General features: G+C 57.3%; 1 protein-coding gene across 4 annotated transcripts in view; it reads right to left on the reverse strand.

Annotated features, from left to right (window-relative positions):
* The window catches only part of COL16A1 (collagen type XVI alpha 1 chain), a 51608-nt gene extending 36735 nt beyond the window's left edge, over positions 1 to 14873 (reverse strand). For 2 of the 4 annotated variants that reach the window (XM_065930283.1, XM_065930280.1), the window contains exons 1-24: positions 14712 to 14873; positions 14501 to 14610; positions 13077 to 13183; positions 10726 to 10800; positions 10501 to 10618; positions 9531 to 9654; positions 8952 to 9218; positions 8260 to 8340; positions 7962 to 8087; positions 7138 to 7191; positions 6809 to 6835; positions 6229 to 6264; positions 5171 to 5197; positions 3796 to 3858; positions 3483 to 3524; positions 3313 to 3357; positions 3180 to 3215; positions 2754 to 2816; positions 2134 to 2178; positions 1954 to 2049; positions 1764 to 1802; positions 1136 to 1180; positions 972 to 1007; positions 392 to 502 (exon numbers count right to left, since the gene is read on the reverse strand). In XM_065930283.1, coding sequence (XP_065786355.1) covers positions 392 to 502; positions 972 to 1007; positions 1136 to 1180; positions 1764 to 1802; positions 1954 to 2049; positions 2134 to 2178; positions 2754 to 2816; positions 3180 to 3215; positions 3313 to 3357; positions 3483 to 3524; positions 3796 to 3858; positions 5171 to 5197; positions 6229 to 6264; positions 6809 to 6835; positions 7138 to 7191; positions 7962 to 8087; positions 8260 to 8340; positions 8952 to 9218; positions 9531 to 9654; positions 10501 to 10618; positions 10726 to 10800; positions 13077 to 13149 — 1629 coding nt within the window. In that variant the 5' untranslated portion in view covers positions 13150 to 13183; positions 14501 to 14610; positions 14712 to 14873. The remainder of the gene's footprint in view (positions 1 to 391; positions 503 to 971; positions 1008 to 1135; positions 1181 to 1763; positions 1803 to 1953; positions 2050 to 2133; positions 2179 to 2753; positions 2817 to 3179; positions 3216 to 3312; positions 3358 to 3482; positions 3525 to 3795; positions 3859 to 5170; positions 5198 to 6228; positions 6265 to 6808; positions 6836 to 7137; positions 7192 to 7961; positions 8088 to 8259; positions 8341 to 8951; positions 9219 to 9530; positions 9655 to 10500; positions 10619 to 10725; positions 10801 to 13076; positions 13184 to 14500; positions 14611 to 14711) is intronic. The other 2 variants (XM_065930282.1, XM_065930281.1) reach the window with 2 other exon arrangements.
* Positions 14874 to 15528: the final 655 nt, after the last annotated feature.

The following is a 15528-nucleotide window of genomic DNA, read 5'->3' on the forward strand; positions in this document are numbered from 1 at the left end:
AAAAGCATCTGTGAGGGAGTGGGGTACACAGTCCAGGCCAGGACCCTCACCACCTCTGCCCACTCCTTTCTTCCACCCTCAACCAATATCCAGTCCCAGGAGGAGGGCACAGCCTCACTCACTATAAAGGTTGGCTCCACCCCAGCATGCCCAAAAGGCATCTTAAGCCTTGGTTAAAGAACCCTCTTTGGTTGCTATGGAGACCTGGGGTAGCCTTCTAGCCCAGCCCTAAACTCTATGGTTTAGGAACCCATGGTACTAAGATCCTAGACTCTCTGCTCACGAGATCTCTATGGCCATGAGAAGTTTCCAGCCCCTCTGTCCAACTCCTCTCCATGATTATGCCCCCAGGTTTTTTGATGGAGCCCCACAGGCCTCCCTAGGCACTCACCCTGGCTGGTGCAGGATCACCTGGTTCTCCCTTGGGTCCTGGCTTTCCAGGGAGCCCCACAAAGCTCTGGAACCCTTCAGGCAGTGTTGGGCACACTTCACAGGGGTCACCCTAGCAGAAGGGAAAGACCATGATAGACAGGGTGGGGCTGAAACCCTGGGGAAGACAAGGGGGGAGCCAGGGCAAAGTGGGCAGCGGGAACACTATGGGGGTAGAGGGTGCTTTCTGCTCACCTGACTCATTCACTCAGAGTATAGTTCCTGGACATCAAAAACTACCTCCTCACAACAAGCCTTAAGAAATCACTGCATCCCACTTAGGGGTGTGGAAACTTGGGCAAAAAGAGAAGCTAGCTGACTTGCCATATTCACGTATGTGGCAGAGGTGGGATTTGAACCTGGCTATGTAACTCCAAAGCCAGGCCCTTTATTTAGTAGTCAAAGGCACGCCATCGGAACAAAGAAGGGGTGGGAGTCCCCCAAGGAAGGTCTCAGGCCCAGCACCCTTGATGCTCACCGCCACCTTCAGAGATAGGCTTGCCCTCCCACCCCACCCTGTGGCAACCAGGCCTGGGGCTCACCTTCTCTCCCTTCAGCCCAGGCACCCCTGGTTTGCCCTGTTGGAGAAGCAGCAGGCATTAGCCATGGCAGAGAGGGCCCGAGGACAGAACCCCCCTCCCTCTGGAGGCCTTGGTCGAGGAGGTCTGGGCATGGTGGGCAGCCGTGCTCCCACGGGGTCACTCACAGGTTTCCCGCCAGGACCTTCCTTTCCAGGCACCCCGGAGCTGCCCTGCGGTCAGAAGAAGGGTTAAGGGGAAGGGTGCTGGCCGTGGCCTCAGCCCATCCACCCCTTCACCCTCCAGTCCCCTCTGGATGGCAGGACAATCTTGCCAAATCTCTTGTCTCCTCTCGGCAAGTTTTGCCAACAACCACTCCCTTCCTGTTGCCTGCCCTTCTCCGTGTCTAACCCAAGTCCTTCTGCTTGCACAGGAAGGGGGATGACGAGGCCTCTGTGTGTCCCTGACCCAGGGCAGCAGGTTGGGAGGTGACCTGGGTGAGCCCAGAGGAACCACAGCAGACAGACATTCCAGGGCTTCTGCTCTTCGAGGCACAGGCCCTCCCATGAGCTTGGGCCCTCCAGTCGGACCACTGTGGTCATTGACCAGACTTAGGCCTGTGAACCCAGGCCAAGGCCTTCACACCAGCAAGCACTGGCACTGGGACACCGCCCACTGAGGGCCCAGCCCCCAGCCCCTTCCCCGACATGCCTGCCGCCTCCCTCTCGCTGCTCTGGCCACCCCAGCCCCATTTTCCTCTCTCCTCTCACCAAGCAGGGGGTTCCCACATGGGCCCCCGCTCTTGTCTGTGCTTACCTTGTCTCCCTTGGGGCCTGGAGGGCCACCTGGGTCCCCCTGAGGGCAGAAACAGGGTGGGTCAGCCAGGCGTCTCACATTACAGTGAGGTCCACTCTGGCCCTTTCCCCCAGCCCCACCTCCTCACCCCTGGCCAGGAGGAAGAAGGGTCTCTGAGGGGAAAATGGCAGGAGGGGCAAGGGGTACTCACCGGGGTCCCCGGAAGTCCTATTCCAGGGGGTCCAGGAAGGCCTGGGGGCCCAGGCTCTCCTGCCAGCCCCTCAGGCCCAACAAAGCCAGGGTCTCCCTAGCAGACATAAGGTGGGTGTGAGAAAACCACCGCCTCTGCGCGCCCCCACCCACTCCTCCCCATCAGACGGCCACAGCTCACCTTCTGCCCTTTGGGCCCTATGACACAGATCTCTCCTGGCCGGCCCTGTGGGCGGGGGGAGGCTGTGAGAATGGCCGAGGCCTGGCACCTCCCAGGACAGCAGCCCCACTGGGACGTGGAAACGCCCACCCTCACTGCCCTGTCCCAAAGCCAGACTCCACCCAGTGCCCCAAGGCCATCAGATGTCAACTCAGGGCTTAGAGGTCAGGGACTTCTGGACTGGGAGTCATTGCACTAAGTCGCTTCAGGTGTGTCTGACTCTTTGCACCCCCATGGACTGCAGCCCACCAGGTTCCTCCGTCCATGGGATTCTCCAGGTAAGAATACTGCAGTGGGTGGCCATGCCCTCCTCCAGGGGATATTCCCCACCCAGGGATCGAACCTGCATCTCTTACATCTCCTGCATTGACAGGCGGTTTCTTTACCCTAGGACCACCTGGGAAGCTGGGAGTCAGTCAGGCCCTTTTCTGCCCCTTCCTGGGGCACAGCCCTCCCCTCCCTGGATCTCCATTCTGTCTGAACAAGGGCAGTGGGTTGGATTCCAAAGGTTACAGTTCAGCACTTCAGGACCACGTGCTGAGGGGTGTGGGGGTTGTGGGGGAAGGGTCCCAGCACCGTACATCTCGGCCTGGCTTTCCGGGCGAGCCCTTCACGCCTCCGTCTCCCTTCTCGCCTTTCTGGCCCTGAAGGAGGAAGAGGCAGAGTGATGGGGGCTGAGAGAAGGGGCTGGAAGAACCGGGGCAGCTTCATCTGCTCCCTAGAGCCAGTCTCAGCCTCCCCAGAGATTAAATGGCTTCACAGGAGGGTAGACAACAGAAAGAACTGCCCAACCAGCCAGGCCACTCACTCAGGGAGTCTGTGGCTTTTCCCTCCTGGTTTTGGTGGGAATGTGGACAAGGCAGGATGACTGGGAGGGTTGGGGGGTGCCACCCACTCTGGGCCCAATGACGTCATCCTCTAGGACGACTTTGGACGCCTCCCTCTTCCTGTCTGTAGGGTTCGCAGGTCTCTCTGGCACCCACCCCCTCAGAATCCAGGCCTATTACCTTCTGGCCTGTGGAGCCGGGGAGTCCTGAGGGTCCCTGAGATGAGCAGGGGACACAAAAGAAAGGTGAGGAAAGGATGGGGAGACTGGGCCACGACCCCACTGCCCTGCCCTGGCCCAGGTCGCATACTCACCAAGGCTCCTGTCTCCCCCTTCTCTCCCTTCGGGCCTTCTGCACACTGAGCAAGGAGATAAGGTGTTGAGAGGGGTGCGGGGTCACCCCCAGGGCTCGGAGGGCACAGCCCCCTTCCCCAGGGGTCACCCACACATTGGCCCTAAAGCAGGCCTCTCCTCCAGGTCTTACCTGAAGCGGGGCATCCGGAGAGATTCTAACACAGTCATTGCCCTAGAAGTAGGGAGCAAGGAATCAGCCTCCCAGGGGAGCCACCCTAGACCTGTTTTGAGAAGGAAGGGCCCAGGAATCCCATCGTCTCAGGTGCCCCTAGAAAATAGCGGTTTCTACACACTAACTCCTAGAAAGACCCTGGCCCTCCTCCTCTATTAAGACCAGGCTGCAGGTTTCCAACTAAGATGATGGGATGATGATTGCTCACATTCCAGACCAACCCCAGGGCACACTGGGAAGATCCTGCAGTGGGCATGGGCGGAGCACTTACCCGGGCTCCCTTCTCTCCCTTGGGTCCTGATGGACCAGGCAGGCCCCGCTCACCTTTCCCTCCCTGTGGATGAGACCAAGACAAGGGCTGGGACCAGAGAAGCACATGAGAGCCTTGAAGAAGCTCTCCCCAGTCTGATCTTCTCCACGCATCCACCACACATGGGTGTGTAAATGAGCACAGCCCTACCCCAACCCCCACCACCATACACACAGCATATGGATCCCATACGCATTCATCCCCCTGTCCCTCCCACCGCAAATGGCTATATTTGGTAAATCTATAGTCTCACGCAGAAAGCATCTCTTCCCCACATCCTTTTCCAAGCATGCTAGCTCACACCAGGGGCTTAGGGACACACGTGCCTGGGCACACACATGTGGAATGGCAGACACCCATGATGGTGAGTGTCAGGCTGCCCAAGTTCAAATCCTACCTCCACACCTTATAAGCTCATGACTTAGGACAAGTCATGCGACTTGTTTGAACCTCAGTTCCTTCATCAAGAAAATGGGATTCACGTCAGCACCTACCTCAAGGGGCTAAGGGGCTGTAATGAGGAAGAAGTGTGACTCTGCAGGTAAACTGCTCAGGGCCACTTAGCATGTACACGGAGGTGGCCCCAAGAATAACATGATCTATTCATGGGCACACCCAAGAGTGCAATCTCACATGCTGCCTAGTCCATCACCCACAGTTCTATGGTCTTGTCAGGCCCACAGGTATATGGGTTCACCCCCTGCATGTGCAAACATGTGTCCAGAAATGCACAGTCACACACACACACACAAAATCACACCAGTCACATGTGGGCATAGCTGGCCCTGAAATAAAACGACAGTACCTATGCCTGAGGTGGTTCAAGAAGGTCATACTGCCAATGGGCAGCCCAGGGCCTGACGCACAATAGGCCCTCAGAAATGAGCAGTTCTTTACATCTTTACATTCACACAACCCCCTACTCTCTCTAACAAGCACCCACACGCACAAACATACATCTAATCAGCCCCACCCTTATGCAGACTTGGGTGCATGCGTGCACGCTAAGTCACTTCAGTCGTGTCCAACTCTGAGACCTAGAGGTAGGGAGCTGTAGCTTGTAGGACTGTAGCCCACCAGGCTCCTCTGTCCACGGGATTCTCTGGGCAAGAACACTGGAGTGGGTTGCCATGCCTCCCTCCAGGGGATCTTCCCGACATGCATCTCTTGCATCTCCTCCATTGGCAGGTGGGTTCTTTACCACTAGCGCCACCTGGGAAGCCCATGCAGGCTTGGGTAGCCCTCATATAAACACACAGCCAAGAGGCCACATGCCATGAGATGGGCTAGCACCGCTCAAGGGGCAGGGGTGTCCTATTCTCCATCTGGGACTTACCTGGGGGCCAGAGGGACCAATTGTGACCTGAAAGGACAGAGGAGAGAGGACATAATCATCTTAGGGAAGAAGGGGAAACCAGGGGCCCAGAGAGGGCAAGCAGTTTAGTTAGGGTCACACAGGAGTGGCTGAGCCAACATCCTGAATCCCAGGCCCTGCTCTGCCTCCCAGGCCAACCAGCATGCTGATTTTATATACTAAAGCTGTCAAACTTACAGAGGGGTTTGACCTATCTTTTCTAACCTGCCTGGCTTTGGCTAGCTCCACCCCCTAGTTGCTAGGATAACATGGCTGCTCAGTTGCCATGGTAACGCCTGCATATCTGGGGATGATCAGCCTTACTGGATTTGGTGGGGGACAGGATGGAAAAAGAGGCAGGCAGCAGAGGGGTACTTCCTGACATCCCCAAAGGCCAGGGGCTTAGAGCTGAGGGGAGAGAGGGTTGTGTCCTTTGTGGATCAATGCAGAATGTCAACTCAGAATGTCAGGCTGTGGGAAAGTGGTGACTCATACTGCCCACGGAAGAGGCACAGTTGGGTACCAGCTGGGCTCACAGCGAGCCCCTTTCCCTTGTTCTTCTGGCCCCCCAGAGGGAGGATGGGCCAGGACCACCTGGAGAGGGACTAGAGGGGAGGCCCTGAGTCAACATGTGGCTTGGGGGTCCATGCTGGGCTGTGTCACCCTGAACCAGCCCTTCCCCTTCTCTATCTCTAGAATGACACGGGAAGCCTTCCAAGCAAAGCAGGCCTGAGTCCCTGTGGGGAGTGCTGGGATCAGTACTCAGGCCCTGATCCTGCAGGCTGCCACCCCATTCCCCTTCTACCCTGGAGCCCAGTACATTGCCTAGATCACAGAGCATGAGACTTCCTTCCATGAGGCCCTGGCTTGGTGGGCTGGGGGTGAGGGTCAAGCCCAGCTCTGGGGGATGGGCGGGCAGAGAGTGTGAAAGTACACAAAGACCCCCTTGTCCGGAACCAAGAAGTTGCGCAGCCAACCTCCAGGCAGTGCCCACTCCCAGCCCCCTCCCGCCCCACCCAGCACACTCTCTCTTCACTCACGTTGCTCTCCTGGGTACCATGGACACAGGGTGGGCACTGAAAAGGAAGAATGGACCTGGAGGTCAGGTTGGAGAGTCCAGGACCAGCCTCCTGCACCCCACTGGCCCCCATACGCACACCAGGTACACTGGTGTCTGGGTGGAGTTGAGGAGCATAAAGATTGAAATCCCATCAAATAGGCCGTGTCCCCCAACTCCCACCAACCCAGAGCCAAGCCAGTTCTCAGATGAGGAAACTGAAGCCCAGAGAGGAACAGCAGTGGGCCCTGGATCACACAGCATACTGGAGCAGAGTGAGACCCTGAATCCGGGGTCCCATGGGCAAGGCCTGGGCTCTCTCCAAAGTGCACATGGCCATTTGCTGCCCACTCAACAGGAGTGTCCAGGGCTAAACACCCACCTCCTAAGGAGAAGCAGCAGGCAGACAGAACCCAGTATCAGGTCCCCAAGGAATGCTGGGAGCTGTGTGATCATCCCACACCCCCATGCCCAGACTCCAAGGGCCCAAAGCCTTGTCCAAAGGGCTCAGGCTGGCACCCTTCCAACCAAGCTCTTTTCTCCAATCTAGATGGGAGGCTTACCTCATCGGCTGCTGTCTCCTGGTGGGCCTGGGAAGAGGAGGGGGCATGAGAATGGGTGGGGAATGGAGGGGGCAGAGCATGGCTTCCAACACCCCTACCCAAGAACCACCAGGAGCGGGTGCCCTACACAGAGCCAGGTACTTTTCTGTCTCTCCCCCCTTCAGCTTTCCTTCTCAGAGCTGGCATCTTCAAGTCCTAAGCTCTGTCCAAGAGTGGGGGCAGGTGGGAAGAGCGTGGGCGGGGAGAGTCTCTTACTCAAGGGGTTTACAGAGGACGCGGAGGGCAGATTGAGGACACCATGGGCTCCTCCGCCCACCGGCTGTCTCTACCTTTGCTTCTCTTTCTGGCTTCTGGCTGATTCTTCCCGACAGCTGGGCATTCACCTGGGCAGACAGAATAAGGGGAAATCTTGAGAAGGAGACAGTTCTGGGGGCCCCCAGGCAGGGACATGGACCCCAGGGACCCCCTCAGCCTGATATCTGGCAGCTCCCAGGGTATCGAGAGCCTGCCCAGACCCCTGGCACCCCCACAAGCCACCCCCCTTCTTTTCCCCCCACCCACGTGATGTCGGAGAAAACAAGACCATGAATCAATGGGATCCTGTGTTCCTGGAGCCAAAGGCTGGGCAAGATGCCTGGTGGGCAGGGAGGCTGCCGGGCCAGGGGTGGGGCTACGGGAGGAACTGGGTTTCCCTGCCACCCCCTAAAGAATCTGGGAGCAGGCAGGGCAGCTGGCCATGGTGCTGGGCATGGAACCAGCCTGGCATTGGCCCAGGTTGAACCTAGAAGAATGAGTGAGCCCCAAGGCAAGCAGTGTGCCTGGCCTCTGACCCTAGGTATCTGTGTCCTGGAGAAAATGCCTTTGGGTGCCAGCCTGATCCTTCCCTCACCAGGGCCTGGGATGGTACCAGTGAAGTTCTAGTTAGTGCCAGAGTTCGATAGGCACAGTTCTCAATGCGAGCAAGCAGGCAGGCACAGGATCATACTGCCTCTCGGAATCCAGTAGGGGTAGGATGCAAATAGGTAGGCCTTCCAGTGCCCTCCCTGCCCCGGCGCACATGGCCAACCGACCCTGGGGGCAGGCCTCAGTCAGGTCGAGGGAGGGACAGGCCCACTCGTGCCTGCGCCCACGTCTGCCCACCCTGGCCACCCACCTTGCTGTTTTGCGGCTCCTCCAGGCAGAAGCAGCGGGTGTAGACCTTGCCCTCAGTCTGTGGGTTGATCTCGATGAGCTCATTGTTCTGGGTGTCCCGGCGGGCCTTGGAGGTCTCTGGGGGACACTGTCCAGTATGGGGGAAGGGCTGGGGTCAGTACAGAAGGTGGAGCCCCCCTTCACCCACTCAGCATCCTAAGATGTCTAGGCATCCCCTTCCCAGTCCTTCTCCTCCAGCACACTGTGCCCCAGCGCAGTGCCCCAGCCTCGCCCAGCAGGGCGGGGTCCAGGCCACTCACCCCTCCTGGTAAAATCTCACAGCAGCCCTCCTCCAGCACGAGCTCCGGGTCACAGTAGATGTGTGCCTGCTGAAGGTCAAACTGCAGGGGACACAGAAGTGTCACTTCATTTCAGCAAACAACTCTGTGTCCTGGCCCCCAAGGAGGCACAGAGTTAGCTCCATCCCAGGGTTTGCCCTCAGAGGCTTTCCAGTCTGGCCTGGGAGACCATCAAGAATATAGTCACAAATACAAAGCAAAACCACACACTCAAGAGAGGGAGAGGCAGGAGAAACATTCGCTTTGGCCAGAGGAAGAGGAGAAGAGGAGGTTCCATTCAAGCTGGGCCATGAGGACCAGTAGGTATTCGGCAGGTAGGTGTACAAGGACAAGCATTCCAGGTGGAGGTAACAGCATAGGCAAAGGCTGGAGGTGTGAAAGTATTAGGTGAGATGGATGGCTGGCATGAGATCAACCAGAGCCAAGGTGCATGGACAGGCAGAGCAGAAGGTAGACATTTGTAGACATTTTAGGGCCCAGGTCATAAAAGACCTTGAATGCCAGGGTAATATGTCCAGGCTGCATCTGGAGGTCAGTCGGGAACCATAAGGGGATTCTGAGCAAGGGAAGGCTCTGGTGAGATATAGGTTCTGGGGAGCCGACTCAGGCTCCCAGAAAGTGGGAGCAGAGTTCAAGCCCAACCTAGCACTCACCGAGACAGGTTTGCCCTGCTCAGCATCCAAGCCCAGAAAGACATGGCCCACAGGCTGTATGGCTCGCCGGGGCCCCAGGGGCTGGGAGGAGGCTGACACGCAGTCCACGTGCACAGAGGCCACTCGTTCGGCCACGCTCAGCACCAGCTTGTGCCAATGCAAGTCGAAGAGCTGGGGCACTGAGAAGACGCAGGACACAAAGTCACCATCTTGGCCCCGGGCCCGCAACTCCAGGCTCCGCTCTTGACTGTTGACTTCCAGGGAAATCTGTGTGGAGGGGGGGAAAGGCAAGGATAGAGAATCAGAGCCTCGTGAGCCACAGCCTGACAAAAGTAAGGGCCCGCCCGCTCATTTCACAAGAGGGGAAACAGCCCACAAAGTGAGGAAAGCTGGCTGGGGTCACAGAGAAATACCTTCTAAAAGAATGGGATAGGGGGGCTGCATGTGGCCTCAAGGGTGGGCACTGGGGTGGAGCAGGGAGGCTCCAGGATCTCAAGCTTGGGACAGAAGCTGGGCCGGACTGGTACCACTCGAGACCCAAGAGCAATGGGGGTGGAGCGAGTGGGGCGCCAGGCTCACCTGCGGGTACCCGTCTCCATCGGTCACTTGAAACAAATACCACGTGTTCCGGTGGGTGTGCTTCTTCATCAATAGTGTCAGCACCAGGGCAAACTCACTGGGGAGGCCCCGAGGGAACACGCGTCTGGGGGTAGAACAGGGAGGGTGCCCTGAGGCTCAGGTAAGAGACCACCTGCTACCCACCCTGGGCCCTCAGCACTGTTGAACTTACACGAGACACACATAGGCACACAACGTCCAATGAACACACATATACATATACACATCCATTCATTCTACAGACATTTCTTGAGGGTCTACTATGCGTCGGGGGTGGTCAGGTAACAGGTGAAAAGAAAGAGAAGAGGCCTGTCCTCAGGCAGCCCACAAGTCTGATGGGATGATGGGGGAAGATAAGGCCATAAACAAAGAATCCTCAGAATGACTGTTTCACTCTTTCACGAGGATTCCAAGGAAACCAGGATGCCATGGGGAGCATGACCAGGCCTGGGGGAAGGGAAGAGATACTGAAAAAAGATGACTGGATTGAGCATGACTAGAGAATCAAGAAAGAAAAAGGAACATTCTGGAAGATGAGGCTGGAGAGGTAAGCAGAGGCCAGAACACTCAGGAACTTGTAGGAGCTTGGACTCGACACATATCAACGCATGTGAACACACACACGTGCACACATAAACACACCCAACTCTTTCAGGCTCCCTCCTCCATCCTGGGGTCCTCACAGTGCCCATGAGATGCAGACCTGTCCTCATCTACTGCCAGCCAGAGATGGGGAAAGGACAGAGGGTGGGCCTGCCAGTCCCTCCCTTCCTGCCCTGCCAGGCCCAGGAGTGGGACCAGGCTGACTCCTGGCAAGGAGTGAGATAAAAGACCCACGGGTCCCCCCTGAGCTTAAGCCCCACATCCAGAGTGGCTGGGGAGCGTGGCTGAGGTCAGTACTGATTCCCAGTGGCCACACTGGGGCCTTTACCGCGTGGGCTGGGTGACCGAGACTGCTCCCAGTCGCAGGATGAGTGGTCCCTTGGGATTTCGGATCTTCTTGATAGCAGATGTCTTCACGAGGCTGAGTCGGTGGATGAGGTTGAAGCCTTTAGGGGAGACACCAGATGACGAGCTCAGCTGGGCAGATGAGTGGGGTACAGGCCACTCCGGGAAGATGGCAAAGGGGGAACAACAGGCTGAGCTGGGTGCTCACCAGTCACATTGGTAGATAAGTCACTTCTGTGTTCCAACTTGAGTCCTTCTTGCTGTGAATGTGGGCACTGCTCCCCTGGAAAAGAATTGGCAGTGGGGGCATCTGGAGGGGGGTGCTCAGGCTGAGATGGAGGCACAGCTGAGCTCTTGGGGAACCTGGGACAGAGCCAGTTCATGTTCCCCACTCTGGATCTTCAGTCAGGCTCTGCCTTGGCCTCCTATCAGCTTTTGCCTTCTGACCCTGGTGGTGGCTCAGCTGGTAGAGAGTCTGCCTGCAATGCAGGAGACCCGGGTTCGATCCCTAGGTCAGGAAGATCTCCTGGAGAAGGAAATGGCAACCTACTCCAGTATTCTTGCCTGAGAAATCCCATGGACAGAGGGGCCTGCTGGGGTCGCAAGAGTCAGATACGAATTAGCGACTAAACCTACCTACCTACCACGGGAGTCAGGGCACAGATGGGAAGACTGAGGCCTGGCCTAAGGCTACTAAGTGAGTTCATAGCTGAGCAAGATCAGAACTCCTAGAACCCAGATCTCCCCCAGACCCCCAAGACAGGGGCCAGTCTGGCAAGAGAATGAAAGAAACTCTAGACAGCTCACATACCCCACGACATACATCTGAGTGGGGGACAAAGGAGCACTTCAAGGGCAAGATGTGAGATCCGTGCACACTCTGTTATGTATCTGTGCACACGCGTGTCTGCACATGTGTGAGCTGTAGACTCCTGGGCCACTAGGGATGCCATCTGCCACCGGCACATGTGCAGTTAGCGATGTGTGGGGTTCCGCTTCCCGCAGCCAAAACAGACAAGCAGGCCAGACACAAGTCTGAGTCAACAGATTGACTTTTCACCTGGATAGCCATCTTATGAAACTATGAGAAGAGACTGAGGGCCTGAGTGGACCACAAGCTCAAGGGAACCACCAGAGCCTTAGGGCTCCAGACAGGATACATGAAGGCGGTAGAGGCTCCTGCAGAAGGGGATAGCTTATTCAGGTCTCCAAAATCTTAAAGGGACCAGGTAGGCAGCCATGGGCCTGCCTCTTCTCTAAGGCTGATTGAAGAGAAGTTTTGAGAGAGGTACTACAACAGAAGAGATAGACGCTAGAATTTTTAAAAAGAGAGAGAGCTTTTTCATCAATGCAGATAGGGTGGCTGGGACAAGCCGATGGATATAGCTCCTGGAAGCCAGGACACTGGACTCCTTGGATCCCTGGCTAGAAGAAGGAATCCTGGATCCCTAGGCTCAGTGACCAACCCCTCTCCCTGAATCCTTCTGCCCCAGGTTTGGCCAGAAAAACTATCACCGTCTTTAGTATCAGCAGGAGCAAGGGGTGACTCACCCCTTGGCAATGGGCCCAAATTCCTTACAGATGTTGAAATTTTCTGCCTCAATTCCCAGGGGACCCGGTGAGGGAAAGGAGAGTAAAGCATACGTGGGAACATGTGAAAACACATATGTAGACAGACAACCCACAGGACGCCACATACGCCCTCTCACATCTGTCCCTGGGTTTTTCTGCCTCTTTTGGCTGGTTTGGGGGTTCTAGGAGTTCTATTTCTGCTCAACTACACAGCCAGAGGGCACCCAGCAGGGCAGGGCAAGCTGCCCGGTCAACTTCCTCTGGCTTTGGGCCCTGGAAAGCTACACCCTTCTGTCTTATCCAGCGTCTGGGCCTTGAGGCAGGCCCTTTATCCAAGATCGCGGGGGAGGAGGAGGAGCACGTGGGCTGGAGGATGGATCCTCCACCATGGAAAGGACGGGAGAGTCCTGGCCTGTCTGCAAGGAGAGCTTGCTGCCAGCTCCTCCCCACCACGCTGGCCTCGCCAGCCCTTGGGGCACAGGTTGGGTTTATGTATTGAGGAGGGGGGTTCTTCCCACACACATAGGAGTATGGACAGAAGCACAGAGCAGCTCTGAGATGTAAAAACAGAGAGGCCCAGAGATACACAGATATGTAGACAGAAACACACACTCTCTAGCTCAGTGGTTTCCCAACTTTTTCGGCACCAGGTACCAGTGTCCTGGAAGACAATTTTTCCAAGGACAAAGGTCCGAGAGGGATGGTTTCAGGATGATTACATTTACTGTGCACTTTATTTCTATTATTGTTACATCACCTTCGCCTCAGATCATTAGGTGTTAGAACCCGGAGGTCGGGAACCCCTGCTCTAGCTTGCCTCACACTGGCTCTTGTGTGCAAACAGCTCAGGCCACCCTGAGCTCAGCCTCTGGACTCTCCTATAAATGCCCACGTGACCGAGGTTCACAGTCACATACCTGCATAGGACCCCACACCTCAGAGAGCCAGTGGCAGGCCTATGGCACTCCGATCCTCACGTCATCTCACCTGCATCTGCCCCATGGCTGTAGGTAACACAGAGACTGAGCAGCCACAAGCCAGGAGCCCAAGATGCCCACATCCCGGTCCAGAGAAGTCGAGAGCAGCCACAGCACCTGAAAACCATAGGGAGGGGGAAGGTGGATTCTGGAGTTCACAGAGCACAATTCCACACGTGGGCAGGCAGCAGCCAGCCCGTGGGGCCCAGGCGCTGGTCCTGGGGTGACAGGAGGTCTGGCCAGGCATCAGTCCCTCTCAGAGGCCCAACCACAGGCCTTGGGCTAGGATTTGGGCCGCGGTGATATTCAAAATATTTAACCACCGGTATGGCACGGACATCCAGCAGCCAGCGCAGAATGCTGGCTAGAGCAGTGAAACCAGGTCCAGGCAGCATCGGGCTGTGCTAGTGGACAGTTGCTGGACTGAAGAGAGATCGAGAGGGTCCTAAAAGGCCAGGTCACTGGGGATAGCGCGGAAGTTTGAGGTAGAGGCTATTTGCCAAGACGCTTGGAAGTATTTCAGTATTTTATCAACCTGTGCACTATATTGGTATATGCTAATCTGGTACCTGGCTAGCTGCACCCAGCTCAGCCAGCAGGCCCTTTCTGGCACCCACAAGGCACTGACAACTGAGCTGAGTCTCCTAGAGGCATCACAGGGGCCAAGGACGCTTCCCTCATGGGTGCAGTGGGCGGGAGAGCAGGTTACCAGGCTCAGGACCTTGTTGCCAATCTCCCCTGCTGATAGATGCTCGTCTTTTAGTTTTATTAAACCCTGATGGATGGGCCCAGATAAATCAATGCAGGCTCAGCAAGCAGCCAGCCAAGCCATACATCATCCGGCCTCCCATGAGACAGGCAGCCCGCGCGTGTGCACACAGTCATGTGTGTGTCGGCTTGATACACACAGATATACAGGCATATATACACACAGGCATATTTGTGCACTGTGTGCACGCAAGCCTACCTACACACAGGCAGACTCACAGAGACATGTGTTCAGGGGCCACCCAGACACACCAGCCTGTACACACACACGTGCACACAGGCAGGCGATGACTACCCTTCCTGCAGGCCCTCCTGTTGGGAAGTTCTTGTGCAAGTCTGACCTCATTCTCTCCAGCTGTAAAGGAATTCTGTTTCCCCCTCCCTCAGTTCTGGATGGAGAATGAGAGCAGGCAGGACCCCTCGCCTTCATATATTTGGAGATAGGACCCCAGTCTCCCTCTTCTTGGGGCAGAACTGTTCCCCCACGCTACTCATTCCCCATTCTGCAGGTATGCACCTCTTATCCCTCCACCCCTGTCCTGACCTCCCCCTCCTGCCAGTCAGTGGAAGGACGGCCAGCTGTGAGAGGCAAGTGAGCATGTGGAGGCGTGAACTTCCATGGGCTCCCTGTCCCCTTCCTGCCCCTGACCTCTGGCCTCCACTCACCTACAGAGATAGGAGAGATGCTTCCGCGAGGAAACGATCCTATCCCAATAGGAAGGCACAGACTCGGGGGCAGAGAGAGTCAGACTGCGATGGAGGTAGAGCCTATCCGGCTAGAAAGAAGAGGACTTAAGTTCAGAGAGGGAACGCCTATTGCCCCAGGTCACACAGCAAGCCCAGAGCCGGGAGGCAACCCCCTCCAACCCTCACTTACCGTGGCTGGGGATCGCCCCCACCTCACTGAGTAATCCAGACAACCCCACGCAGCCAACCCCAGAAAGCAGGGCCTGGGTTCCTCGGCCCGCTGAAAGGTCCTCGATCACTTCTGGCCGGCTTCGGGGACCCCAAGTTCCCGGATCCCGAGCTTTGGGGGCTGAAGGCTGTCCCGCTCGCGCGCCCGCGCGCGCGACTGCCGGGACTGCCGGCTACTGCGGGTGGGGGAATAGGGGGCGGTTCCAGGGGGCTGGGGACTTGCCAGGGCCGCTAATGGAACACAGCTGGACCCGCCCGCCAGGCTGGAGGAGGGAGGGAGGACCGGGAGGGGGCTCCAGCGGTGGCAGAGGCGGCGGCAGAGGCCTGGCTGCGCTCCCAGACCCGCCCCTTCCATTTGCCCGCCAGGTGAGCGAGCGAACTAGGCGGGACCCTGCGTGCCCGGAGCTGCCCTGCAAGGGGGCTCTGGCTGCAGGCGGGTGGGGGCGGCGGGGGGGAGGGGGGAGTCCGGCCCTTTAAGAGCCAGGCCTGGAGCTTGAAAGTCCTCCCCTTTGCCACCCCCTTCCCCTTCCCCGGCTGGGCCTCGAGAAACGGGGGTGGGGCTGGGGGAGGGGGAATGAAGACCCTCCTCCCCAGTTCCGCGGCATCCGTGACGTGGCTGCTGCCCAAGCCTCCTTGGTCAGCTTTTTCCAGTTTCTGAGCCTAACATTCCCTGTGACTCCGTTCTCTGACCGTCTGAACTGGGGGGAGGGGGGCTCCCTCCAGGAGTTGGGGAGGGTGCTGAATTAACCCCTTCTTCTCTGGACTCAATTCCAGACAAG

Source organism: Muntiacus reevesi, chromosome 3 (assembly GCF_963930625.1).
Source record: "Muntiacus reevesi chromosome 3, mMunRee1.1, whole genome shotgun sequence".
NCBI lineage: Eukaryota > Metazoa > Chordata > Mammalia > Artiodactyla > Cervidae > Muntiacus > Muntiacus reevesi.